Source organism: Mustela putorius, unplaced genomic scaffold (genome assembly GCF_011764305.1).
Source record: "Mustela putorius furo isolate JIRA1106 unplaced genomic scaffold, ASM1176430v1.1 tig00003932_pilon_pilon_pilon:0A:0A, whole genome shotgun sequence".
Classification (NCBI taxonomy): Eukaryota; Metazoa; Chordata; class Mammalia; order Carnivora; family Mustelidae; genus Mustela; species Mustela putorius.
Window position 1 is genome coordinate 8239726 of NW_025422077.1, and position 25576 is coordinate 8265301.

At 38.4% G+C, this 25576-nt stretch overlaps 1 protein-coding gene across 3 annotated transcripts in view; it reads right to left on the bottom strand.

Annotated features, from left to right (window-relative positions):
• Window positions 1-7229: 7229 nt before the first annotated feature.
• PDLIM3 (PDZ and LIM domain 3) overlaps window positions 7230-25576 on the bottom strand; it is a 29967-nt gene continuing 11620 nt past the window's right edge. Inside the window, exons 4-8 of one of the 3 annotated variants that reach the window (XM_004757766.3) lie at window positions 17726-17793; window positions 12722-12985; window positions 10961-11085; window positions 9226-9337; window positions 7230-7957 (exon numbers count right to left, since the gene is read on the bottom strand). In XM_004757766.3, coding sequence (XP_004757823.1) covers window positions 7768-7957; window positions 9226-9337; window positions 10961-11085; window positions 12722-12985; window positions 17726-17793 — 759 coding nt within the window. In that variant the 3' untranslated portion in view covers window positions 7230-7767. Of the gene's footprint in view, window positions 7958-9225; window positions 9338-10960; window positions 11086-12721; window positions 12986-17725; window positions 17794-18184; window positions 18373-25576 lie in introns of all 3 variants that reach the window. The other 2 variants (XM_004757770.3, XM_004757768.3) reach the window with 2 other exon arrangements.

Genomic DNA, 25576 nt, shown 5'->3' on the forward strand with positions numbered 1-25576 from the left:
CTATTATATTTCTTTCTCTCTGTGGCTTTATTTATTTATGTCAGTATTAACTTATAGACAATGTTTGTTTTCTTTATAATAAAAAATAACCTCTTCTATAAGTGATAGGAAAAGTAGTATGGAATAATAAAAATAGTAAGTATTTAATAATAATAATATTAGTAATAATTAGTAATAATAATAATAGTAAGGGATTTTATTAAGTAATGAGTAAGTAAGAAGGTTGTCATGGAAAGAGCTCTGAAGAAGGATCTTGATTCTAACTGTAGCTCTGCCCCTGGGCTTTAACTCCTTAATCTTCAGAACTAGGAAGTTCTGAAGATTGGATGATCTCTGAGATGATTTCTGAGACTCTACCAGCCCATACAGTCCAGACCTGCACTTGACACTGTGTTTATCAGTGTTAACTGGCTGGCCGATCCATTCAGTGACAGCGTAATATCAGTGTGGCTAGGTTCTTGGTTCAAATTAGAAGTTTCATTCTATTCCAGTGGTCATGGACACCACCTCTGACTCACGTCACAGCTCACAGCTGAAGTCAAGCAAGGAATATGGGTGTTTTATTGCAAATCCATTTGCTCTGTTGGAAGTACATATTAATGGTATCTTCATACAGCAAAGGAAACATACTATATTTAAAGCGTGACCAGTGCAGCTTCTTTAGTGTCCAAAAACCAGGAAGCAGTTTAGCATCAGGAAGAAGGGGGTCACGTACTTTGAGGAATGAAAAGCTTTGTAACATGAAGTAGTGTTCTGAAAGGGTCATAGTTGGGAGTTTGGGGAGCTCAGATAGCAGCAGCTGGAGCCCAGATGCATGAAAGGGCAGGCTGAGCAATGTGTGTTACTTATGGTCATGACTAAGCCTAAAGCAGGCTCTTCATCCATGTGACATTGGCTGCCTGACCTTGGTGCTTTTATAAACCGGAGACATGTGCACACATGGGTACATGTACCTGTGGTGACTAATCCACATGCCTGTGTTTTTCAACCCTCATACTTCACACAAGGAGGCAATGGGAATTTGGCCTCATGAGAGGTAGTTCTCAAACTTACAACATAGTTTTGCTTTTGGTACAGAAATAATAACATGTGTATACTCCTTCACCAGGTGAAAAACTGAATAAATAAACAAATGGAATAATTTTCATCCCCCAATATTTAGCTTTTCATATAATCTTAACTTAAAATCCATTTATGCTTGCTGCTTATGATAAGGGTAGCAATTAGGACTTAAGAGCAGATATGGTATTAGTCTTTGAATAATGGACAATGGAATTGTGCTTTGGGTGTTCATAAATTAAAACATGCTGACATGCTTTGTTCCTAGAGAAAGAAAAACATGTTGTTGGACATTCTCTGTATATTTAGACAAAGTTTTCAGGTAATTAAAAAGGTAATGTTGATAGCTGATTTTATGTTCCTCTGAAATGAATGTTTGGTAATATTACTAGAACATTCAAAAGGAACTGTTTATAAGCAACCACTTCTTATAAAGGTGCTTTGTTTTAAAATTAAGTACAGTGAAGCATTCTAATTAGCTTACAAATGTCCATTTGTAAATGTGCACAAAGTATTCAAAAGTCCATATTGTTATACCTCATATTTAACACCTCTTACTCGGTAGGTTTTCAAATAAATATTTATTGAGTGCTCTCCAAAATGAACAGACTTGAGAGGATGGTCTTGAAATGGTCCTTTAAAGGAGATAAGTGGTTTATTTACTTGAATTATCTAAACATCTCACTCTTTTTTTTTTGAATCACCTTTTTTATGCTTATGATTCAGATGGCACAGTATACGTAGTACAAGAACATCAAATTCTGATGACAGATAATAGAGAGTAATGGCTATAAGTAGCATTTTTCTAGGGTGGAAATAAAATCTGTTCAAAGGTCAATTTGACAAACTTTTGTAACTCCAGTTGTTAATAGAAGAGACTGAGATTTGCATTCTGTTTATCTTGGAACGTTCCCACGTTGGACACACTGGAGATTATCTTTCGAAGAGGTGCATAAATTGTCTGTGTGTCATATTAACGAATATGTTTTTACTCTGCTTACACAGGTGCAAACACCTGTGATAACTAGAACTGTTTTTTATTCAAACATTCATCCCGGTAGAGAGTGTAGCACTCTACTGGGATGAATGTTTGAATCCCGTGTTTACTCTGAAAAAACCTGTAATCTAGTTAATCATGAGTCCAAAGTTCATAGAAGCCCAGATCTCAACCTTAATGGATGGTTTCATTGATCATTGTTAGCTTTAATAAGCTTATAAATGTAAACACAGTGACTAGTCTCTTTACTAAGAAAATGTGTTATTCTGTGAGCTAAATCAAAACTGGTTGGCATTCTTTGTTCATGGCATGAATTCCTATGTAGGGTCTGGTATGAACTTATTGAGAGACAAAATATTAGTATACGGGGATAAAATGTGTTCTCATTTTTTAAAAGTTTTAATTCCTTTTCATTTCAACAGTGCTATTTTTATTTTATTTTGTACTTCATATATTAAAAACAATTTTCATATTGCATTCATTCTTTTTAAATTAGGTTTTTATTTTGATTTCAGTTAGTTAACACACAGAACTCATCACAGCAAGTGCCCTCCTTAATTCCGTCACCTATTTCATCCATCACCCACTCCCTCCCCACAGATTGTTCTCTATAATTAAGAGTCTGTTTTTTACTCTCTCTCTCTCTTTCTCTCTTTTTTCCCTTTGCTTATTTATTTTGTTTCTTTAGTTCCACATATGTGTGAAATCACACATATGTGTGATTCATTTTGCCTAGCATTATACTCTCTAGTTCTATCCATGTCATTGCAAATGGCAAGATTTTATTATTTTTTATGGCTGAATAGTATTCCATTCTCTCTCACTCTCTCTCTCTCTCTCTCTCTCTCTCTCTCTCTCTCACACACACACACACACACACACACACACATATCTTCTTTATCCATTCATCAGTTGATGGACAAATTCTTTCCATAATTTGGCTATTGTTGATAATGTTGCTATAAACCTTGGAGGGCATGTGTCTCTTCACATCAGTATTTTTGTATCCTTTGGGTAAATACCTGTTTATACAAAGTGTAATTGCTGGGTTGTAGGGTTGTTCCATTTTTAACTTTTTAAAAAAATTATCAGCATCAGGGAAAGACAAATATATTTTTAACTTTTTGTGGAACTACCATAGTGTTTTCCACAGTGGCTGCACCAGTTTGCATTCCCACTGGCAGTGTAAGTGGGTTCCCCTTCCTCTGCATCTTTGCCAACATCTGTTGTTGATTTTAGCCATTCTGACTGGTGTGAGGTGGGATCTCATTGTAGTATTGATTTGTATTTCCCCGATGCCGAGTGAGGTTGAGTATTTTTTTTTTTTTTTTTTTTTTTTTTAAGATTTATTTATTTATTTATTTGACAGAGAGAAATCACAAGTAGGCAGAGAGGCAGGCAGAGAGAGAGAGAGGAGGAAGCAGGCTCCCTGCTGAGCAGAGAGCCCGATGCGGGACTCGATCCCAGGACCCTGAGATCATGACCCGAGCCGAAGGCAGCGGCTTAACCACTGAGCCACCCAGGCGCCCGAGGTTGAGTATTTTTAATGTGTCTGTTAACTCTCTATATGTCTTCTTTGAAAAACTGTCTATTCACATCTTCTGCCCATTTCTTAACTGTTAGGGCCAATTTAATGTTAAAACCTGTTTAACTATTAGGGCCTGCTTAGCCAGAGCAACTCCATATTGCCTAGGTAGCCATATTGTTGTTTACATCCACAGACTTCATTCCGGGAATAAACAAACACCCCATAGTTGCTGGTATGGTTCCGGGTATTGGTTCTGGGAGTAAACGCCTTAACAATAGAAGCCACATACCTTGGGTCTGCGGTTATGCCCTATAAAACTAGCCTGTCAGATCAGGACGGGGTCGCTCTCTTCAGAGGTGGCCCTGGCCGGTCAGTCTGACTTCTAATGCTTGGCACAGAATAAAACTTCACATAACTTTCACTTTGTCTCAGTCTCGTTCCCCTGGCCAATCAGTCTAACTTCTAATGCTTGGCATAGAATAGGCTTTGCATAACTTTCACTTTGTCTCAGTCTTGTTCCTTTGATAATGGACCCCAACATTAACTGGTTTATTTATTTTGGGGGGTGCTGAGTTTTATAAGTTCTTTATACATTTTGGATACTAGCTTTTTTTTTTTTTAATCAAATATGTCATTGTAAATATCTTGTCTCATACAGTAGGCTGCCATTTATTTATATCTTAATGTGGTCCCTATAGTTTATTTTTGCTTTTGTTTCCCTTGCTTCAGGAGACCTATCTGGTAAGAAGTTGCTATGGAAAATGTCAAAGAAGTTACTGCCTTGGTCTCCTCTAGGATTTTGATGGTTTCAGGTCTTTCATCCTTTTTGAGTTTGTTATTTTGTATGGTGTAAGAAGGTGGTTCAGTTTCATTCTTTTGCATTTGGTGTCCAGGTTTCCCAACACCATTTGTGGAAAAGACTGTCCTTTTCCCACTTGATATTGTTTCCTGTTTTGTCAAAGATTAATTGACCATATAATTATGGGTTTATTTCTCAGTTTTCTATTCTGCTCCATTGTTCTATGTGTTAGTACCACACTTTTTTGATTATTACAACTTTGTAATATAACTTGAAGTCTGGAATTGCGATGCCTCCAGCTTTGCTTTTCTTTTTCAAGATTGCTTTGGCTATTTGGGGTCCTTTGTGGTTCCATACTAATTTTAGGATTGTTTGTTCAGTTCTGTGAAAAATGCTATTGGTATTTTGATAGCGATTACTTTCAATGTATAGATTGCCTTGAGTAGTATAGACATTTTAACAATATTTGTTTTTCCCATCCATGAGCATGGAATATCTTTCCATTTCTTTGTGTCACCTTCAATTTGTTTCATCAGCATTTTATAGGTTTCAGAGTACATGTTTTTCACCTTTTTGGTTAGGCTTATTCCTAGGTATCTTACTAACTTTGGTGCAATTTTAAATGGGATTGACCCTGAATTTCTTTTTCTGCTACTTCACTATTGGTATATAGACATGCAGCAGATTTGCTGTATTTGTGTATTCATTTTGTATCTGTTGACTTCACTGCATTAATTTGTCAGTTCTAGCAGTTTTTTGGTGGAGTCTTCAGGGTTTTCTATTTATGCGTTAATCCCTAGTTATTAATTCTCTACATGTTGAAATTTCTAGATTTAATTGTTGAAAGAACAATTTTTATTAAATATAATGAACATGAAACTTCAGGGCATGCTTCACAGGCCTTGGTCGCTTAGTCTGAATTACCAGATTTCAGCCATATCTCTCTTGAATTTCAGATTAGAACTGTCTTATTATAAAAAAACAAATTTTATATTATTTTATTTTATTTTATTTATTTGAAAGAAAGCGAAAGAGAGAGAGAGAGAGAGAGAGAGAGGAAAGAGATTGAGAGCATGAGCAGGGTGGAGGGGCAGAGGGAAAAGCAGACTCCCTGCTGAGCAGGGAGCCCAATGTGGAGCTCCATCCCAGAACCACCAGATCATGACCTGAGCCATAGGCAGACCTTAACTGACTGAACCACCCAGGCACCCCTATACTACCTTTTTAAAAAACTAATTATTAAACATGTGAACCTAAGCCATTCATTATTATTCTACTGTATACTACTATACGATATACATTAACATGCAATATAATGTCTAATGCACACTTTTATCATGAATCTTTCATTATTTAACCTCTTTTTAGTATAGTACACAGGTCCTCAGCTGTGCTTCCTGACCCCAGCTGAGGTGTTGATTAATCCTCTACAGATAACAGCTGGCAGAATTTCACTGGAAAAAGCCATGAGGTGTGAGAGGGAACAGCTCTGGGGATTGAATATTTCTCAAACAGATTCTATTTGCTCCTTCTGATAAAGTCATTCCATCTCCATCCCCTAGTCCAGAAATACTGGTGCTATTAATTTCAACACTTTTGCAAGACCCTGGAGGGTGTATTGGGTTGGTTTTCCGTATTCTCCACTGCTGCTTTGGATTTCAGCTTTCTTGAGTTTTCTAAGTCAATTACCATTTATTTCCCTAGCTTCCAAACTTTTAAGTGTAAATATTTCCCAGAACAAAATACTTTAAAATGACATATGAACAAAAAAATATAGTCTATTTTGGATACAGTCATTTCTTTGATCTCTATGTTTCTTATTTATTTTAATGTTGCTCCAGTTGCAATCTCAAAGCCTGACGGGCCAAGTAGGTGTTGTGGTTCTTCTCACTGGATCCAAACCTTAGTCAGGTCAGAGTTAGAAATAACCAGTGAAGTCTGGGGGGATTCCAGAGCAATACAACATGTAGCTCCATCTTCCATTTTGGGACAATAGGAGATTACCTGCTCCAGACCCAGAGGGTAGGGTATAGATATAGAGGGTTGGATAATCGAGTAGAGATGACTTTGTGACCGGGGGTGAGACAAAGGGTGCAAGACTGTCCCTAGCTCCCCTTCTCCACATCCTGCCAGTTCCCCATGGTTTTATGTGGAGGGGACATTTTCAGAGTTTCCAATGTATCCCCAATGAGGAGCATGGGAAGTAGGTAAGACATGCAAGTTAGGGGTGTTGCTATGTGGCTACCATAGTGAGAGGCAAGGTGACAAGACAGAACAAGGGGCCAGGTAGAATTCAGTGAGATGCAAAGGACCCATTACTCCAGGGAAAGCTGAGCTAAGACTTCTGGAGATGATGCTGGATGTGGGTTTATTGTCTGCTCCCAACCATGTGGGGAAAACAGACAAGTGAAACCATGGATTTTAGCAGTGGATCCAATAGGATTCCCTTACTCAGAAGGGCCCTGAGCCTGTCTCCTCTTGGAGATGCCATCTTGGGAAGGAAGAAGCAGCAGTGATGAATTTTTGAGCATAAAGAAACAGACTTGAGGGAGGTCTGAGCCTTGAAGGCACTGACTATTTCGTTTGAAAGAAACATTTATAAAATAAAAGACCATTTCAATGCACAAAAAATTGTTTTTATGGGAAAGGGACTGAATTACCTTTAGCAAATTTAAATACCCCTCCACATCAGCAGAAATTTATGGGCTCCTAAGAAAGAGTAAGAACTAAAGAAGTCACATTTTTCTTAAAATATCTGAGTTGTTAGTGTACATGTCAAGATATGATTGGGCCCTTTTGTTGGAATGTTGATTTTATTTGAATTCATTGAATGCCACTTCATTAGGTATTTTAAAACTATTTATGTATTTATTATGTATGTTGCATCTGGTGGTATAATTGTTTGAATATGAAACTAGAGAAATCTAGGGAATTTCTTTCTGACATGCACTATAACAATTAAAACAGGTAACAGACAATTGCAGGTTGTGTTAGAATACAAGATCGTCAGTTGGTATTTACTACAGTTGCAAAATCAGCTTGTTAAGGAAAGATAATCAGACTCCCCCAAATCTCTTGATGTCATAATATAAATATAAATTGTGGAGTATGACATACAAAAAATTTAATGAGTTAAATGTGACTAAATTATTGCTAGCCCAAGAGGGAGAAAGCTGCAGACATAGCTAAGTGTCCATTTCCACGTCCATTTGCAGCCGGCACATATCTCCCGCTCCCTTTTCTTCAGTAACAATAAGAAAAACGTCTAAAAGCCTTGGTTTTAGGTTTGGAGCCAACAGTTTGCTATACTTCTGCCCAAAGCCATGGATGTCTTCCTGTGTAAGCGTGCTTGAGTGTGTGTGCTCCGGTCTGTATAAGACGTCATTAAGCTTTGGGATAGAGAGTCACTGTGTCGTAGCCCTCTGGGGGCCTCGTGCGAGCCCTTGCATGAGTTTCGCAGTACAGCTCCCCCTCCACGAAGAAGTAGCCCTTCTGTTTGAGGTTGAGGTTACAGTCGGCGCACACGAAACACTCTGGATGCCGGTACTTATCCCGTGCCTTCACGACAGCACCACTGTTGAGGAAAAGGAGGGGAAGTGAAAAACAGAAACGGAAAACATGCTACGAGGGCGATAACAGGGCGGATAGGGCAGGTGTGATCTGTTTCATGGGTGGGCGGTAGCCTCCCGGGGAAAGCCGGCACAGCTGTGCGAGTGAGGTCATGGTCGGGGAGAACCAAGACAACCGTAGTAACACACCACGGCGTTCTCTCGGATGTCGACGTGTGAATATTTGCCCGATTTTTCAAACAAGTCGCTTCTATACACGTTATGGGATCTTCCTTCATGATCTATGCTGATTCTTTCCTTGAAAGAGGAAAACATCATCTAGATAAGACTAATACCTCTGCCAAGGATTCGGATTTTGACGACGCTTGCCTACACAACTAGAGGTCCCTCTAATTGCTTCATATCTTGCCACTGCAGCCTCCTGTCCGTGGAGCACAGAGGAAACAGCAAAGGGCAGAGATGGAATTTCCATTTCTGTAGACTCAAGTCTACTGTCAAAACAGTTTACTCCAACTTAGGAGCAATAATTGCTTTTGGTACCATCCTAAACTCGTGTGTTTCATGAGATCCTCTTTGCTCCTGAGTTGCGGGTCCTGTGTCTTTCTTTCCTTTTGTGTCACATTCCCCTCCTTGTTCTAACCAGGTTTCTCTCCCTCTTCCCTCCTGGGATGACTCCTGGGATCACTGCACACACAGTATCGCTGTGTGTGAGCTAACAGTGGAGGCACAGAATAGAGGGGCGGGAGAAGTGACCACGTGGGGCATCTGCAGGGGAGAGACTGAAATGATCTGGAGATTTGAACCAGCAAGTGTCACTGTGCAAACACAAGGGACCTTGAAATGGAAGTGGACTGCATTTTTAAAAGCTAGACTTCGATATTTGTGCAAATTAAGAAACTGAGTAAAGATAATATGTTTTCATGAACCACATGATGACCCTCATGTTTGGTTTCCTCAGTTTATACCAAAGAGGAAGTACTGAAAAACTATACATTAACCAAGGGAGGGCATTTTTGAAGTGAAGCTATGCTTCTTGGAAGCAATTTTTTAAAAATAGGCCTGGAGGACAGTTTTTTTTGTTTGTTTTAAATGAGAATATATCTGAAATTCGAAGTCCAGATTGTTGACTCACATCATATGCCAGTTTTAGGGTACGTTGAAGGGATTCTGGTCAAAATGTGCTAAATGTTGGACACAGTTCAGTTCACTGACTAGAAACGGAGAGTGGGTACCAAGATTTATAGCGAAGGCCTGGGTTAAAAATGAAACTTACACGATGCCGCTCCCACATTTGTCACAGAGCGGCATCTTCTGAGCGCTGCCAGCACTGCCGTGGGCTTTGGTAATGGGAGCTCGCACACTCCGGGTTCCAGCAGGACGGTCGTCTGAAAAACAAAGTGTTTCCATTTATGGCAAGGGAACAGCTGGCTACAGTTTGTACTTCGCTTCTATTTTAAGGTGTGCACTTTAACCCAAGGAATTCTCCAGTTGCGCCAGCTCTCTCATTTCAAAAGGGGGAGGACAGGTTCAAGCATCACTTGTTCGGAAGGAGGGCCCTTCCAGAAAGAAGTCGTTAAAATTTGTTGTTGTCCTTGTTGGAGGGAGTGGTTAGAAAATGCCAAAAGGAGTGGAAAACATTTGGCATTTTTTTTCTTCTTCTTATTGCCGTAAAACATACAGAACATATAATGGACCATCTTGACCACTTCTGAAGGCGTAATTCAGTAATTCAGTAGCAGCAAATACTTAGACAATGTTGTGCACCCATCACCAACAGTTCTTTCCAGAACTCTTTCATCCTCCAAAAACAAAAAACAAAAAAACCGTCTGTACCTATCAAACAGTAACTCCCCACTCCCTCTTCCTCCCAGATCGCGGTACTTCTATTCTACTGTCTGTCTTTAGGACTTTCCTATCCCCGGTGCCTCACAGGAGTGGACGCATGCAGTTTTTATCTTCCTGTGTCTGGCCTGTTTCCGTCGGCATGTTTTCAGGGTTCATCCCTGTTGCAGCATGCATTAGAATTTCATTCATTTTTGAGGCTGAATAATGCTCTGTTGGATGGAAAGACCACATTTTGTTTATCCGTTGATCGGGTGATAGACAGATGTGTGGTTTTCACTTTCTGGCTATTGTGGATAAAGATCTGTGAATATTAGTTATGAATATATCTTTGAGTCCCTGCTTTCGATTCTTTGGGTACATACCCAGGAGTCCAGTTGTTGGATAATACAGTAATTTCTGTGTTTAACTTTTTGAGGAACCGCTATCCTGGTTTTCACAGTGGCTGCACCATTTTACATTCCCTCAACCATGAACAAGAGTCCCAGTTTTCCCACGTGCTCTCCAACACTTGTAAGTTTTTTGTTTTTTAAATAGCCAACTTAATAGGGCACTTTGCATTTTTGTGCAACTTTTAAAGGACAATGTGTATCTTTGTGGGATAGAAAAACATTGATAAGATTATGACCCCTGAGGACAGCAGGAGTGGGCTAGAGATTCAGCCTTATTTCTTACTGGCTGTGTCTCCTTGTACAAATCTCTCTCTGCGGCAGTTTCTCATTTGTTGAAAGGGAAAATCAATAGTCCCTATCTCACAGGTTATTGGGAGGACTAAGTGATCAAGCACACAAAATACTTAGCACAGGGTTTGGAACACAGTAAGGGTTCATCTCAGTGTTATTTTAAAATTTTGATGATTCTGACTCTCTGGAGTGGAGGGAGGCTGAGAAATTTAGCAATATCCATTTAAAATTCCAACTTACGATTTTTGAGCCCAACTAGCCCCTTGACGACTATGAATGGAATTTATCTCTGGTGTCCTTTTATCACTGGGTTGGTGGCTACTTGGATACATTCTGGGAGCTCCTTTTCTAAACCAAGCACCGTTCAGATCTTCCTAGGGAAGATTCATGGGATCACTGAACTGAATCAATGCTGAGTCTTTCATTCTGCAGTATGTTTGCTCTCCTCCCCCTGTCTGTACTGTTCCATTCATGGCTGCTCACCATCGTTCACTAATTCCTGGAGCACTCTGAAGGAGCCCGACTGGCGAGGCTGAGTAGGCTCATTCCGATTGTCGTGGAGCATCCGGTATACGTCAGACTGGGGAGGCACTGAGGCTGTGGGTTCACTGAAACACAGGACGGTATGTGAAGCAGTGTCAGAAGCCGTGTGAGGCATGGCATGTGCAAGAAACCACAAGACATGACTAAGTGATAATCACTGCATTTGCAGTAACTCCTGAGCCAAGATTCAGTTAATCTCTATACAGTTAAAAATACGGTATGAGTTCACATGGGTCAACTTCATGATGTCGTTCATTAACCTGGGAGTCACATCAGCACTTCTTCACCTAGCAGAATGCGTCAGAGGACAAGTACAATGTGATTGTTTGGGAATAGTGATTTAAAAAACAATAATACCCTTGTCTGATGGATATATCATTATAATGTGAAAAAAATGAACTTTTCTCAGAAAACAGACAACATACACATGGGAAGAAATGCAGGAGTGAGCCCAGTTTGATTATTCTCAGTCATAAAATTGTCTATAAAATTCAGATTCATTTCTGATATTCAACTGAAAAGTATGGTTTAATTTTGCCTCTAAGGTTAATTTGTGAACTCCAGAAAACAACAAAGGTATCATTTTGCCTATAAGCTGAAGAAATTTAGCTTGTATGTGAAAGTCTATAATGTAGAAACTTTCATATATATGTCAGTTATATTGATTACATTATGTTTTTTAATAGCCATATTATAATTCACTTATGATAACAGTGATAGCAGCTTTATTTTACTATTCTACAAATATAATTCATGATGAATAATAAGGAACTGCCACAGTAATACTACCTCAGACACTAAATGCTTTATTATTTTATGTCATTTAATTATAGTATCTAGAATAGGTAGTTGCTATCTCCACATATTTTTACTTCCTGTATCACATTTTAAAATCATCATCTTATATATCTGAAATTCTTTGCAAAAAGGCTTTGAGATGCATTACATGGTTATTATCCCATTGTATTCATCGCAAGAGACATTTGGGGATTTAGTTACATAGTACTCTAAAACATTATAAAACTTTCATTTATAAAAAGTGGTTATATAATATTGAAAGTAGTAGTAAGATTTTATCTTATAATAAGTCCTTTTATTTGAAAAAACTTGATGGCAAAAGTACTTTGAGCAAATACTCCTAATAAAGATGAAATTAGTCAAAATAGGGACCAATGGAAATTAAGTATTTACATTAATAGCTTGGAGCTTATAAAAGCTTTTTCATGGTAAAAGTTCTAAATGTAAAAATGACTACCTCTCCACAAGCTACCATTAAAAGAGACAAGAGTTGTCATCCCTTAAAATTCCTCCGAGCCTCCCATTCCTTACCAATTTTTGACCTCCAAAGAAGCAGCAGGACTATACTAGATTATAAGTCACTTTTGAGAAGTATTGTACTAGACATTTGTAAAGAACATTATAGCTTCTAAAAGACATAGACATTTTTTCCTTCCCTGATTTCTTCTTCTTCTTCTTCTTTTTTTTTTTTGTGCTCTGTCACATAAAGCTCTATTTAGTTAATTCTTGAAATCACTTTTATCTTTAAGTCTAGATATTTGCAGTACACCCCTAGTATTCTTTTTCTTTATAGCTTTCCACCCAGCCTTCTTTCAATTACGACACTATTAAAAGACACCAGTAAAGTTGACATTGCCCATGTGTTTAGTTAATATGCCCATGGTTCAGAAAGACTCGCATTACCTCATGGAGGGTGCTTCCCCTAGAGCTGTTGAAACCTGACCCTGAAGTGTTTCCATAATATTGTCATCTGAGTACAACTGCATAGGTGTATTAAACTGAGCATGTACAATCTTCACACCGGGAAGCTCCATTTCCAAAGGAATGTTAGGGGCCATCTTAGCAGCAACTTTCAAGTCACCTGGGCAAATAGTACTAAGAGTACTGACAGAAGAAGGGGTGCTACGTCCACTGCCACCGTCAATACCGGACGGAGTGCTGCATCCACTGTGTTAATGACCACGTGACACAGAGGTGACACAGGAATCAGAAAAATCCAGACACAACACAGAGAACAAGTACAGAGAGGTTAAAAGGAATTGAAGACAGAAAGGAAGAAGTGAATTAAATCAAATTCAAATGAAAAATCAAATGGCTAGGATGTATTTTACAAAGGGAAGACATTTCAAGATTCATGATTGAAAAGAGTGCAAGAAAATTAAAAATTACAGGTGATATTGCATTTTTTGGCTCTGTTCTACTAGGCAATATGTTGAGGGTTACCCACAGAGTAGTATGCGAGGTAGAAAAGATGCAACTATCTTTACTTTTTTAAAATAGGCCAAACAATTTTAAAACTTGCCCACATCACAAACAGATGATGTGGGGAAATGACACTGGTGGGATGGCTCTTTTACATTTATGAGCTGTGGTATTTAAAATCAAAATATTACTGAGCGATTCTTCACAGATAGTAAGGGACTACGCAACATGAAGATCCAATCAAATATTTAGGCTAAACATTTCAAAATACGAAATGTGTTTCAGAAATGCAGTTATGCTTTCGTTGTAGAATAACTAGTAACTTGAAGGTTCTGTGATAAAGATTATGTTTTAAAGCTATTTTGTAAATGCCTTATAGTTGGGATTTTAACTTTTTCTACTTTCATTCTCTACTTTTGTGAAGAATACATGTTAATAAACTGTTCAGTCATTTAATACAGGCTCTAGAAACAGCCAATAAATGCTTGTCACCTTGAAATTAATTGATTAGAGGGTAGATAAGGTGGTCTTAGACTCTTTGGATATACCTAGGGCTAAGCTCTGTTTCTGCCATACATAGCTATTTCCTGTAATAATTTTGGAGGCTCACATGTATTTCCATGCATACTTCTTATTTCATTTTAAAGATCAACTGAGGGGACTTATTATACTTATTACTAAAATATGAGAAAAGCCAGTCATGCAATTTCAAGAACAACTAGGTAGATTTCATATTCTCTACGAATCTGGATAAGAGGCTAGTCGCAGCTGACATGCCAATGACTGAAGTCATTTTTCTACATGCATTTTAAGGGCAGCGTGAGAAATGCATTTTACGAGAAAATGGAATATACTGAGATTTTGTTTTTAAGCACAGTCATTTAAGACTAAGCCAAAAGAAATGTTAGTATTTGTAAACTTTCATCACGCTTGCAGGTTAGTGTTGCTATAAACACCAGACAGAGAACAATTTATATGATGTGTTTATCTCAAAGTCCGTTTTCTCCTGGGGCTCAAGTATGGCCGTTGCGTTTACTCTTTAGGGCTGCGAATGCTAACCTTGGCCCCATATGGACAGCAAAATCAAGTGGGTATTAGACCCCAATTTTGTTGACTTCATCAGTGTGGTAGCCTGCCTCGTCTGGACAACCCATGCCACAAAATGGAATTTTAAACGTATTTGTCTCGTGTTACCAGTTCAACCAACTGCATGGCCTAAATGAGGCAAGTGTATAGGGATGTGCTCCTTCACTTCCTGCCTGTTAAGAGCCTATTTAAAACCCAGTCTCTAAGTTGTTTGATCACATACAAAATGCCCAATGGCTTATTTACCATTTTTGTAGGCTCAACACTGTACTAGCTCCTGAAATCGACCTCAGTTGGTTTAAAAAAAAAAAAAGTCAATTTTCAGTTATAGTGCAGTTTACTCAGGGTTATATTGATTTGACCTAAGTGCAATGAAGCATAGTAAACTGTAATTTTGGGATTTGAAACACTGGGTTGACTCTTGGGAGAGTTGAGCTTTAAATAGTGAATCTTGTCAGTAAGCATTTATAGCTACTCTGACCCTATGTGTGCCATGGGGTAGATAGCTAAACTATGAGCAGTCAGAACTTACACTCAGACCTTATTTTGTAGTTGTAATTAATAAGTAATCTTGCATATAACATGTTTGTATACACAGTTTTATTTCAGCAAGGGTGGTGTCTTCTATTGCTTGGTTTCTTTATCATTCTATTTAGGGACCTGTAGTTATTGAGGAGATAGGAAGTAAACCTTAAGCAAACAAGAATGATCTCTTATAAATTTTTGGGACAGTTTCACAAGATCTCTTGAACTGATGATTTAAATAGTTTTCATGGACTCCAATCACTTTGGTAGTGCCATGGGTCACCATGACCTATTCCTGTGACCTGAAAAGATAGGGAGTAATGAGATTTTTTGACTTTGACTTAGTGACTTGGCAGGACCACTTGTCAGGTTGATGATACACTCAATCACTTCTTGCCTCCATAGATCATCAGACTGAGAATTAACTTCCCTGGCCTTATACAGACTTTCTGGGATGAGCTTCTTGAAGTGACTTGTCCAAAAACCACTCACAAGATTCTGTGATTTGGATCTATAAAATAAAAATTTTATATTTACATATTTGCCTATGAAGATACTGCCTTTTAAATATGATTCAATTATGAGATAATGAAAAGAACCATAACTAGCAGTAAGGCCCTAGGGAGATGAATGTATGAACAATTTAGCATCTCCCATTTACTTTGGATTAAAAAGTTGTTCATTGATGGTGTAGGTGTAGCTTGGTGTGTAGACACCTGAAATGCCACCTTGACAAAGAGTCGTTCGGTAAGAACAAGAAATTCAGAAGCTAGAGTAAATAGTGAGAGGACACAGGAAGAAAGGAAAAATAGTACAGGCATTTTTACATTTCTTTAAGATTAAGTGCTGGTGCCTGTCTTTAAAGCAAACCTTTTTACCCCCATTCCTCCTCTCTCCTTCTCCAAATTCAGCTGTATGAAGAGGCACCTTACAATGACAAAAGGATGAGGGGCTTGTTAGGATTACCATTTTTGAATTAAAATGCAAATATAAAAGAAGGCCATTAGCTACCTAAATCTCTCTGACTTTCCCTGAATTTTTATGACATTAAATGTCTTACTGGTTTTTAGAGGCAAGATCTGTTACTCTAATGCCTCCTGAAGTCCTATAATTCAGATTAGTGAGCGTAGAGTTAAACCAGCCTCAAAAGAATGCAAGTGTATTAATTTTACGATGCTCCTTTAGAAAGTTGTATATATATTTATTCAGTGGTAAAATAGCATTTTTCCTCTTAATCTAGTGTTATGATATCAGGGGTGGGGCTGGGAAGCTGTTGAATGTGGAGAAGTAGGGAGAAAATTCAGAGGAAAATAGAATGGAAGCCAAGGAATAAAAAAGAGAAGTAAAGAAAGCTTGTGCAGAGTTGAATGAATGAGAGAGGGGTGTTAACTCTTGTTTCTTCTTGCCATCAGAAAATATTATCAGGTACTCTTAGGATTTTGTTCCTTCATCTAATGAACATCGATGGAGCATTTAGTCTGTCCCAGCCTTGTTTCTAGGTGCTGGGAAGATAGAAGTTGCTCCATTCTAGTGGGGGGGAGGGGAGGGGAGATACACTTCGTAGTCACTGGCTTCTTAACTTCGCTTCCTCATCTTCCACTCTGTCTCTCCTGCCTGAGTCTGATATCACAAAATTGTCCAGCTTATTTTGAGATAATCCTCTGGCCCCAACTCCAGTTTATGGGAAGGTCTGCGTAAGGAGATCACATATCCATTGATGACTGACCATCCAAAGCAGGTATCATAAACTTGGATACCCCCAGGGGCTAGTAGGGCTACACATGTATGAAAATGGGCCCAGTATCAGGAATGGTGGGCATTTTGACAGGATGGAGAGTAGATGTTCTATCTTAAGGCATTTACTTAAGTTTTTTTTTTTTTTTTAACAACGGGAGGATTATGTAAAACACTGTCTATAAATTGGATGGGCCACAGTTTGGGACACTGGATATAGATCATTAGTCAATAATCCTAACCACCAACTTCCTTCTTCAGGGCTGATTAATGGAGCTGAGGTCAGAGGAATAGGTTTGAGGTTTCCCAAAGTCACTCTTTCCCAATGTGCCAACACAGGGCATTAATTTCTCCCCCTTGGGTTGGAGTACAATTTCTAGAGAAGAAATTTATTTGAAAAGGATCATCTGACCATGATCTTTTTCTCTGATTGACAGCCATGAAGCGCTTCCTCATTCTTATTGCAGTGTGTACACGGTTATCCATGAGGGTATATATATATATGTATATATATATCCCTCTCTCCCAACTCTTTCCTTCTACTTACTTTCCCCCATGTAGAAAAGCTCCTTTTCAAGTGACTTCTCTTCCTTTGCAAGTATCCGCAAGAAGGCAGAGTTATTGTTATGTAAGAGCTAGAAAGAGTGGGATTACCAGCGGGTTGGTGGAGCAGTGGGAAGCAGGTGTTGAGGTGGGCTGCTCAGAGAATGTCAAACATGGAAGGGCTGCCCCGGGGCTCCCACTGGGCCCACCTGCTTCCCTTACTCCTGACCAGGGGCTGGTTTCCCGGTTTGCTTCTGTTGGCTGGGCCTTCCTGACCTGGGAATGGGGTACATCTGCTTGCCTCAAAGGTCAATGTGTTCTGGAAGGGATCCTCAGAACAGCAGGGTATTAGTTATAAATATACGTGGTGATTGCCTAACTTTTCACAGCCCTATAATCCTGTCAGTATTTACTTTGAGAAATGGAGATTAGTGGCCTCCTATACTCTGCGAAGTGAGTTTGTTTTTCTTGCTTTTGAAATAAGCTTCACGATGAGCAGAGTCACTCCAAACACCTATGTGTTACTCTTCTTAGTGATTAGTAAGGATTTACTAAAGAAACATGCACTACAGACACCAAAATCTCAGAGCTTATGACCTGCTTCGGCCTGGGATAATGAAAGGTTTGGGCCGAATATTGTGCTTGTGTTCAAAGTAGTTCACATCCTGTAAAAACAAAGGGTTAAAAAGTTCCTCAGTGGAAGACAGTTTTTTTTTTCCTTTTTTTTTTTTTTTTCCTCTTAAGATAAAAGTAAATGAATGATCACTGTACAGAGGATTATTTACCACCACCTATTGACATGACTGAGAAGGGTGACAATGGAACCAGAGCGATTTCTTCATTTTAAGCATCTGTTCACTAGAAATGTTCAGGAACTGGCGGATTGGACTCCAGAACATTGGAACCATGTTCTGGATGCTTGTCTTTAAACTAAAAATCTGATTGTGCCTTCAGGAAAGTAAAAATAAAACAGCAAGAGCTGGACTTTGGAAAGGAGAAGAAACCATACTATCACTGTTAAGAGCATGGTGGCCAGAAACCGAGTCAGATACTTACTGTTGAGGCGAGCTAGGAATGAGACCTCGCAGCTGTCCGTGAAGCGCGTCTTGTATATTGCTAGTAGAATAGAGCCCAATTGGTGAGTTATAGGAAGCGCTCACTACCTGTCTTTTGTCATCAATGTTTGCTGCTGCAACAAAAGGCTGGGCCCTTCTGTTGTGCGCGGTACCAATAGGTTTGAACTCCTGTACAATGGCAGACAAAATACACAGAGCCACAGAATGCACAAGAAAGCCGTTAATGAGCAAACCAACAGCATCGCCATTGTTAATCAAGGCTTCTTTACCCTACAGCAAGATTCATGGCAATGTTCAAGGAGGAGGTGAGTATAAACCTGTCTGCATTTTCCGTGAACTTCACATGTGCTGTACTCAGCCACCGCATGGTGCAAAGGAATCTATCTTACTTAAATATTATATTATAAAAGAATTTGAACCTTATATCTTTCCTCTGGTCCTACAAGTTTTTACATTTATAGCTTTTAAGAAACTCTCATTAGACGCATCTGAAGACAGAAATTCCATGTCAGAAATGAGATTTGGGATTTAGAATAATTATTATGCTTCACATTTCCTCAAGTAGAGCTTACATTTGCTTTCTCTTCTATTAATATCTTGATAAAGCTTTCTCCATTTTAGGAAATGGAGTAGCAAAACGATCAGAATGAGAGGGACCATTTGTGAATCTCTATACTGAATCACTTTAACTAATCCAAGTAAAAAAGTTTTGGTTTTTTCTTAATACCTACCACAAAGAACAAAATTCTTTTTGTTCTTTTTCTAAATTTAAATTCAATTAGCCAACATATAGTACATCATTAGTAAAAAACAAAATTCTTAATTTGCAGTAGGGTCTAACCTTAAATTTAGAACAAATAAGAAGAACTGGAAGACTATTTTTCCTATGAGAGAAGGTTTTCCAATTTTTATATAGACTTAAATTTTTAAAGTCATTAAATATGTTTTTCTTCTAAGTAGCCGAAGAAAACCAAAAGCGAAGGCTAAAATACACACAAGCTGACTCTTCTTCCAAATCTTTTCATTTGGCAGGATCAGTAAGAATAATCTTTCCAATATTTTCGCCCACACACTCACATTGACTTCATTTACTTTTGTGAATGTGCCACCAGTGTTTCACACAGATTTCAACTAGTACAAACATTTATGTGTCTTTGAAGTGTTACTGAAAAGATGCTGTTTTTATTAAGAAATAAAAAGGTTTTGTGATATTCTTGCTCATATCATTTATTTTTTCTCCCCTTGTCATTATAAATGAATAGATGATGAGACGGTCCTTTTCTATTTGGAAAAGACACCCTCTTCCTTTCTTAGGGGGTGGAACCAGAGTTTTCAGGGAGATTCTTGTGCGTGAGAACACCAACAACTTCTGGAGGGACCCATGCTCCGAAATGCTTAGTTCTGGTTCTGAGCAGGGAGTCATCACAGATGCCCCCTGTTCCCCCATCCAGGTCTATTGGCAGAGTTCACTTGAAAATTATAACAGACAAGTGAGGTGCAGCTTTGAATACTAGTGGAGTCTTTGACTCCAGCTGCCCCAAATCTCATGGTACTTGAAAATCTGTGAGGTGATAGAGAGCAGCAGCTTTTTCTCTCATCAACCTTGGACAGCACAGTATAGCAGCTCTTGAATTTGAAAGGTCTGAGTTGAATACAATAGCCTGTGATCCTATAGTGTGGTTGGATTGACTAATGTCTTACTGATTTATTATTTTTACCTCCAGAGAAGGTGGCTCACTGCCTCTGAGTTGGTTGGGTGGCAGTATGGCTGCTGCTATTAGGTAGCAGAATGACCAAAACAACCAAATGTGGCTTTAGAGTGATGCTGAATCCCACAACCTGTGAAAAGTTGTGTAGTCAAACACTGATACAGGGGTACCATCTGATTGTTTTGGCTGATTTAATAATGAACTTTGATTGTCTTTTTGTGATTAACCATTCTGATTAGCCATTATTATAGCATAAAAAAAAAGTGAACTGGAAATAATTGTTAAGTAATGACAGTGGCCATGATTTAAGCCTTTGTTCCTCCTTTCGATATAAAAGAAGACAGGAGGCTAATTGCCTCATTTAGTTTCGGTGTGTTTTAAATTTCTCAGGCTAATTAAATGAGTCAGTCGGGCAGAACTGAAGGACTCAAGCTTTATGGAATTAAATTTTTTTTCTTTTAAGTATGCCTTAAAGATTTCTGTAAATAGAATTAAATATATAAAAATTAGTTAATGTATAGTGGTTTTGTGGGGAAAATGTCTCTGCCTTATTACTTCTTTGTCTTAAAATGAAAAATAAATATGGATGATGACTGTCCTATAAATGAGGCAACTTCTCTGGAAATATTTATGCACTAATAATCTCTAGCAGTGCTTCCAAAAAGCAGCATATGAGTTAATGAGCTCCAAGCTTTTTCTTTGTTATTTTCAGTTTTGGTTTTATATTGCAAAAGTTGCAAATGTGTAATTTGTCAAAATTAAAAAAAAAAGCCCTTCTATTTTTTGCATATAATCATAAAATATCATAAAAGGAAGTGTTTCTAAGAGAGCCTTCAAACATTTGTATTTAGGCTTTGCAAAGCATTAGTTTATGGGCTGCTAGTCATTCCAAAAAAAGCACAATGAAGTGTATACATCAAAGGTAAACATTTAAGTATGGCACGGAGAGGCAACATTCTATCCAAATCTTACATCATTGTTGATGGTCAAACAGAATCAAGAGACAAAAGCAATGAGAAGTTTGCTATTCCACTTTAATTCCATTTTACTTTTTCAGGAAAATCAGTCGTCTCAGAAAATACCAGTAAAAAAAATTATATACCAGTCAATGTAGTCCAGCTCTTGTGTTTATTTTTCCCAGACAACAGCATCCAAGTGACTCTCATCTCTTAGGAATTCAAGAAGTACTTACTACCCTTAATTAGTGCATTTTCAATGGTATTTTAAAATGTCATTCCTTGAATTATATTCCTTATATTAAGGAATAACGTTCTGAATTCATAAAATACTCGAGCTGCCAGAGTCAGAGCTAGGTAACTGGGTAGAGATTTGGTGAGATCAGGGAGAATGTAGGTCTTGACTACCATCTCCCAAGCCCTTAGAATGACCTCACCAATGACAGCATTCAAAGACACGACCACTTTTTCAACTTCTTACTGGAAGAAGTTGTCCAGAGATAGAGATTCAGTTCAAGAACTGACGCAATTACCAGCTCCAACAGAAACAACATGTTTGATAATGTGCATATATTTATTTATTTAAAAAAAAAAACAGTGGTGGGATAATAAGGTATACAAACTGTATCAAGCAATCATATACTTGACCAAGCCACACTGAGTGATGGTATCTTATCATGTTTGGAATTTATGAATAATCACCACCCCTACCTCAAATGAAAAATAAAGTCACCCTTATAAATCCTCCCCACCTGCCCCCAGCAATCTGTTTCAAGTATTCCCCATATATAACAGGAGAAAAGTTTGGGGGGAATGGGGTTTACAAAACCTTGTTTTGTGTAGTTCACCTTCCAGTTATCAACAAATTATAGGATAAAGGTATCTTTTTGAAAATATAAATAACTTTAACCTGTATCTCACTTGAGTTTGTGTATTATTTCTATATATCTTTATCATCAATCTTCTGTGGCAAGGATGCAGTCTTTTTATGGAAATAGGCACAGCTATCTTCTCTTTTAGGAAAGAATGATATTTGTTTCTGAAAAGCATCTTTCCTATATGGGATAGCTATGTTATAATTTCGAGTCGTTCAACTAACATTAAACAAAGAGGAGGGTAATGTTTTATTTGAGAATGCCAGATTGGAGAAGGACCCCGAGCTCTAAAAACGTACCTTTAGCCTAGAGCAAGAATGCTTTGCATAGGAAAATGCATATGTCTGCTCATAGGCCATGTTCGGGATTGTATAGAAGGCATTTATTCAATCCCTGGGAATAACTTTTTATATGTACATATATAACTTCCTATAAATAAACAAGTAACATTTATTCAAAGGCGAAGAATACTTTCTAAGCTTCTATTTAAGCTAAAAATCCAAGTCTAAACTGATAAAAACAAAATTTATTTAATAAAAAGATGGACAAATGAAAAAAAAACCTAGGTATTAAAATTTCTTGCCAGTTATTACTATAACTATGTAAAAAAAAGTCTCCAAAGCCTAAATCTAAGCATAGGGAAAAGACTGGAAAGAAATACACTAACATGTTGTTATTTGTGGCTGGGGTTGGATGGTAGGATATAATGTGTTTTTTTTTCTTCAAAGGATATGTATTATTTTTTAAATGAAAGAGTATTATATAATATATATTATATAATTATATATATAGTAGCAAAAGTCACAAAGCTTGCAGTTACAGTTTCACTCGGGTTGAGAAACAAGAACTCAAATAACTGTATTGCTCAATGGCCCTTTCTCTTTATCTACAGTAGGATCTGAAAGCTTGATGTAGTAATGGCATGTGTTTCTCAGATGGACACATCTTTGTTGTCCAGAAAGTTGCTTTATTTGCAGAGTGTCCATTTTTGGGGTGGGAGTGGGGGTGGAGGAAGACCTCCTTTGCAACACCTCTTTTTGCATGGCTTGTGTTAACTAAAAAGATAAAATAAGACAAATATAACCTCAGTTTAGCTCTATTCTGCTCTCATGCTCCAAGTTAAATTCACTGCTTGTATTTTTTTTTTTTTTTAACATGGCATTTTGTTAAGTTTATGCTTTGGCATTTCGGCTAGCAAGGGTTTAACTATGCTTGTAGGGAATGTCCGATCTGAAGTGCCAAGTTAGGTGAACTCATCATGCAGAAATCTGGCCTGAGGATCCTAAGGACGGGAATCCTTTGGCCCATTAGGGGAAGAATTGAAATGGTTCTTATCTCGGAGACATTCAAATACTGGCCTCTTGGAGGAGGTGCCAGTAAGAATTAGTCATGACTCAAACTAAAGGAATTTTCAAAGGCTCCATCCGACTGGCTTCTGGATCCTTTAACCCAATCTTCACCATTTTTTTTTTCAAACCTATCTCATCCTTTATTTTTTCCCCGTTTGTACTATCATACATGTCCATAGTGCCCTACCCCATAAGGTAGGGCATGTGGACTAATACATGATGGATGAGAGGCCAGAGTACTTAAAATTGGGTCTATTTTTAAAAATCCAGTTCTTGGGACAATCATGGTCATAAGTTAGTACTTATAGACTTATAAAAGGGGCTTCTACTAGAACGAAAGTCAGACAATTGCCCTTAAACTCCAGTTCTGGAGAGATATTAACAAAACACAGGCTCCCATCTTGGTCTAAGCTCAGCCGTGAGTAATAAATACTTGGTAAGTCACCCACATGCCAGACACTGCGACATGGCCAGGGATCCTTGGGGATCTGGTACTTTGGTCTGTCAAATAAAATTTGGTCAGATCTGTCTCATTGACCCCATGCCTTAGCGTCTCATATTGGTGAAACCGGATTTTAAAAATTAGGAGAAATTTTGAATGAACAAATGAATGAATGACTAATTTGCAAAAGGGTGCAGTATAATTTTGGTTGTGTACTATATATATATGGAAAGGAATTTCAGAATTTTATCCGTTTTGTCCTGGTGATAATAAGAGATTGGGTGGTCAGTGAATGCATATGTACAAGCCTTAAGCTTTCACTTCTTTCCATTGTTTCTTAAAACACCACATGATCTCTTTCTCTCACGGGTTGCCTCTATCTGATGACTCAGTGAAGCTGGGAGGAAGCTGTGGGCTTGGGCATTACTGTAAAGGACAATCTCCAAGTGACAGCTCTGCCTGGAGAGCTTTGCTTTTTCTTCTTCCAATTTTTTCTTCTATCAAAGATAATGTTGGGGCGCCTGGACAGCTCAGTGGGTTAAAGCCTCTGCCTTCGGCTCAGGTCGTGATCCCAGGGTTCTGGGATCGAGCCCCCCGCATTGGGCTCTCTGCTCAGCAGGGAGCTTGCTTCCTCCCCTCTCTCTCTGCCTGCCTCTCTGCCTACTTGTGATCTGTCAAATAAAATAAATAAAATCTTAAAAAAAAAAAAAGATGCCAGGGGGTAAGCCACCATCAGCATTCAGACCCTTTCGCCACAGTTATTACCAGTCTTGTCTATTTCATCTTTCCCTCACTCTTCCTGAAGAGCTGGGCTCTCACCTGACCTAACTCCCATTCAACCTGCACGACCACTCTTGCCATACAACAGTGGGGGCTGGTGGCAGCTGAGCACCATTCTGAGAACTGGTTCCCAGGTGTGGTCCTGGGCAGTGTTAGAAAATGCAGTTTATCAGTAGAGCCTCTGTTCTTTTCATTCATCAGCTGTTTAATTGAGCGCTTGCTGTGTGCCATGCTGGGAGACTCCCCACTTAAAGAGAAGAGACCAGCAGTTCCCGCCTGCACAGATAGTCCATAACCTGCTCACTCCCTAGAGGGCCCGTTTTCTTCTCCTCTGCTCTTAGTGATTTTCAGGCTCAGGCTCTTCCTTTCCTTTAGTCAAAAGTCCATGACGAGGATCTAATAAACTCACGCTGTCTAAAGGTTAAGCTATTCAGGATGTTTCTTCTCCTGGGGGGATTGTATTTGAACTGAAAATAAAGTTTTAATCCAAAGCAATTTTTAATGACCCTTCTCATAGTAATGTGGAAAGCATTCCTGGTCTCCAGAAAGTCCTATCACATGGGCAGCCCCCCATCTCACTGTCAGGAAAGGTCAGAGACCTGCGCATCACAGCCTGGTAGGAGGGGGCAGGTATTACCAAGAGCTCCCACTACATTGAATGTCTCTAGGAGCAATTCGATGTGCCAAGGTCTTTTTCTATGATATTTTATTTAAATCTTTGAGAAGCCCTATGAGATACAGTTACGTGGTACTCTAAGTGTATTTTATCAAGGAGAAAGTGGAGGTAAATTCATGGAGAAAGTAGAAAACTGGAAGCACAAATTCAGGCGTTGGTGATCCTGGAAAGGGAAATGCTGCTGAAGCACAAGTTGCAAATACGTTTTCATGCATTTTCCACAGACACATGGGAAAATTATAGTTTGGGAATATTTGAAATATAATACACTTAGTATGAATACTTGTTTAAAAAGGGATGCCTAGTTTATATATCTAAACTTGGGAAACATCTGGCGAAGGAGAGGTTCTAAAATCCTTGTCTTAATTACATTTTCCCACACAGCACAACTGGGGGTTGCTTTCATTACAGGGATTTTTTTTTTTTTTTTTGAGCTTTTTGAAAGTAGACATCATCAGATAAGCTTCAGATTATTAGATTAATTTAGCTCATTAGAATTGCCTCAAGGGAAAATCCTCTATCTTTTGTAATTTTACTACATGGGCACAAATATCACCATGATTACATAATGCAAAACCCTTTTTG